General features: G+C 58.0%; 1 protein-coding gene across 1 annotated transcript; it reads right to left on the reverse strand.

The window, feature by feature from the left end:
- Positions 1–300: 300 nt before the first annotated feature.
- Positions 301–1901, reverse strand: DUSP2 (dual specificity phosphatase 2). Its single transcript, XM_007959431.2, has 4 exons — positions 1514–1901; positions 1274–1395; positions 635–854; positions 301–515 (listed from the first exon to the last, which is right to left on the reverse strand). Exons 1-4 carry the CDS (start codon positions 1899–1901, stop codon positions 301–303), a joined length of 945 nt encoding a protein of 314 aa, XP_007957622.1.
- Positions 1902–2939: the final 1038 nt, after the last annotated feature.

A 2939-nucleotide genomic window follows, 5' to 3' on the forward strand; every position in this document is an offset into this window, starting at 1 on the left:
AGTTCATCTCTGCCAGAGGATGAGGGGACAAGGGAGGGAGACACAGCCTCCATTCTTGTCCCCTTAATGACAGCCAACCCTCAAACTCCTTGCAGAAGAACACCAGATGAGAAAGTCCAGTATCCCTGCACTCCTAGCACCCCCACCCTGGGGGCTTTGAGGGGGTGTGCTAGATCAGAGGGGAGCAAAACTGTCCACCATCAGCTTCCCCCAGGAGTCGGTGGCTGTGGTCACATTGGCCAGTGGAAAGCTGGCACAGTGGTACCAGCTATGGGGTGAGCATGTAGGAGAGGACCTGCTTCAGTGACACAGCACCTGGGTCTCAAACTGCAGCAGCTGGCCCATGAAACTGAAGTTGGGTGAAATGACTCCACGGCGTTGCTTAACAAAGTCAAAGGCCTCGTCCAGCCGCACACGGTGGCTCTGTATCAGGTATGCTAGACAGATGGTGGCAGAGCGTGAGATGCCCGCCTGGCAGTGTACCAGTACTCGGCCTCCGCTGTTCTTCACAGAGTCTGCAAGGAAGATCGTGAAGAGGGGTGTCAGAGGGGAAGAAGCACAAGGTGGGGCACAGGTACCCCAGTCGCCTCCCTTATGGCCCTCCCATGTCCAGGGGCTGAGGTTGCCCTCTTACCAATGAAGCCTATGGCTTCCTGGAACCAGGCACTAATCTCCACCATCTGGTTGTCCTCTACAGGGATGCTCTTGTAGTGAAAAAGGCCCTCAAAGTGGTTAGGGCAGCTGGCAGAGACATTGAGGACCGCTGTGATGCCGCATGCCTGCAGCCCCTGTAGGTCTGATGAGTGGCTACAGCTGCCCAGGAAGAGGTAGGGCAAGATCTCCACAGGGCCACCCTAGAAAGGGAAGAGGGGACCAGGTGGTAAGACCTCCTCAGCCCAAGCCTGGGGGGCTTGAACACCAGCTGGCCCCAGACAAGAGGAATCCTCCTGACTGGCTCAGTCTCATAAATATGATGAGGGCACTGAACACATGGAGATACACATAAAGATATGCACTCACAGATACACACGGTCACTCTCATGCTCTAAAATACACATGAAGACACACCCAGACCCAAACAGCAGACATGAGCAACCTACATCCATGCACACACCAACTTGTGTTCCATTTGCACACCCACACACATACACACAAAGGTGGGTGTGTACATGGATAGATTGCTCATATACACAAACGGTAGCCTCTCTCCCCTGAGGCACCTAGCCGGCTTGTGGGTAGGGGGTAGTGACAAGGAGCCCTAGCCTCAACTCACCTGGTCATAGAAGGGAATCCTGTGGTCTGGACGGCTGTTTTCCGCCACAGTAGGTGGTAGCGCCAGGACAGGGGACTCAGAGCACAGGTCTGGACAACAGGCCTGGAAGCTGTCAAAGCCTCCTGCGGGGAGAACACGAGCCCAGTTGAGTGGAGAGGGCTTGGTAAAGGTGGAGAGGGGGAAGTGGGGAGCAGGCCAAGGGACTCAGTCAGGCCTGGAGCTCGTGAGAGCAGCGCTCACCTCGAAGGAAGCACACAGCGGTGGGTAGGGCTCGAGTCTCGTGCAGCAGTGCGGTGAGCAGCAGGTGTGCTGGGCTATCCGATCCGAGCTCGGACACCGAGGCGCTGCCCTCGTCCAGCACCACGGCCCGCGCCAGCTCCCCGCGGTCCAGACGCGCCCGCAAAGCGCGGTCAGGCAGCAGGCAGGCGAGAGCCGCGGCGGGCGGGCCGCGCGCACGGCGCCGTAGCAGCGCGTTCCAGGGCACCGGCCGCGCGGACCGCACGTGGCGCCGGCAGAAGGCCAGGAAGGGCCGACAGTCCAGCAGGAGCGTGAGCTCAGCCTCCCGCGGCTCCCGGAGCAACGCGCCCAGGGCACTGCTCTCCAGTTCACACGCTGCCTCCAGGCCCATAGCACCGGCGTTCGTTCAGCGGTTCTGCCCTCGGCGCTCCTCTTGCCGGTCTTTGTGCTTTTCTTCCTTCTCTTCTTCCTCTTCGTCCAAGTCCTCGGGCTCTCCAGCGATCGCGCTGCCCCAGCATCGGTTCTGGGCGCCCTCTCAGCATCCCAGCTTAAGTACCCATGGGCCGGCCCCCGGGTCACCATACAAGGACAGAGCAGGAAGGCGCCGGGCGCCCGCCCCCGCGGCCTCACGTGGGGCGCAGGCTGGGCCGGCCTGCGGGGCTCCCGGGTAAGGCTGGGGTGGCAGTCTGGGGATGGCAGGGAAGCCGCAAGGGGCAGGGGGAGGAATCCCAGGGCGCAGCTCTTAGGTGAAGGTGTTCACTGGGGCCAGTGGAGTTTGAATGCCCCTCTCCCCTAATCTAAGCTCCTCCACCCTTCTTCCTCAAAGCTTCGCAGTCCTTGTGAACTCAAGCTTCTCAGATCCACATCCCATCCTCAGAGACTTGAGGTGGGGGTAGGGGGACAGTGGTGCCCCCATCCTTGCTTCCTCTCCCTTTTCCCTTTCCCTGCCAGGAAATTTTCTCCCCTAGGAATTTGTTACAATAAAAATTAACAGATCATATAAGCTTGTCCATGGACACACTCACCCTTGAGCGTTTGAGAGTGTACATGGGTGACTGTATACAAATTTGTGCGTGCTCAGTGTGAGTTGCTCATAGGTGCTGTCTGTGGGTTGGGTACCTCTGCATGTGTATTTTGGGGCTTGAGGGGGCTATATGTATCTGTGGATGTATACATGTAAGTGTCTCTCCCCTTGTGTTCAGTGCTGTGTTCCAGAGTTACATTCCTGGTCAGGAGAGATCCTCTTTTCTGGGGCCAGCTGGCGATTATTTCTACATTGGAGTATGGGGGTAATGTATCTTTTTTCATCTACTTAGAAACCTTGGACAAAAGAACTTTATCTCCCCTGCCTTCCTCCCTCCGCCTTTCATTGTGTGGATGAGGATGAGACCAGCACTCAGGGTCTCGGGGCAATTAGGGGCCAAGCTGG

This window comes from Orycteropus afer, unplaced genomic scaffold (assembly GCF_000298275.1).
Source record: "Orycteropus afer afer isolate SDZICR_OR568_19922 unplaced genomic scaffold, OryAfe1.0 scaffold00017, whole genome shotgun sequence".
NCBI lineage: Eukaryota > Metazoa > Chordata > Mammalia > Tubulidentata > Orycteropodidae > Orycteropus > Orycteropus afer.

What these genes read in the sequence shown, in the direction of transcription:
- DUSP2 (XM_007959431.2), bottom strand. Translation starts at nt 1,901, where the DNA reads ATGGGCCTGGAGGCAGCGTGTGAACTGGAGAGCAGTGCCCTGGGCGCG. An exon ending in CGCTGTGTGCTTCCTTCGAG is followed by an intron (nt 1,396 to 1,513) that starts GTGAGCGCTGCT and finishes TTCTCCCCGCAG; the next exon opens with GAGGCTTTGACAGCTTCCAG. An exon ending in GGATTCCCTTCTATGACCAG is followed by an intron (nt 855 to 1,273) that starts GTGAGTTGAGGC and finishes TTCCCTTTCTAG; the next exon opens with GGTGGCCCTGTGGAGATCTT.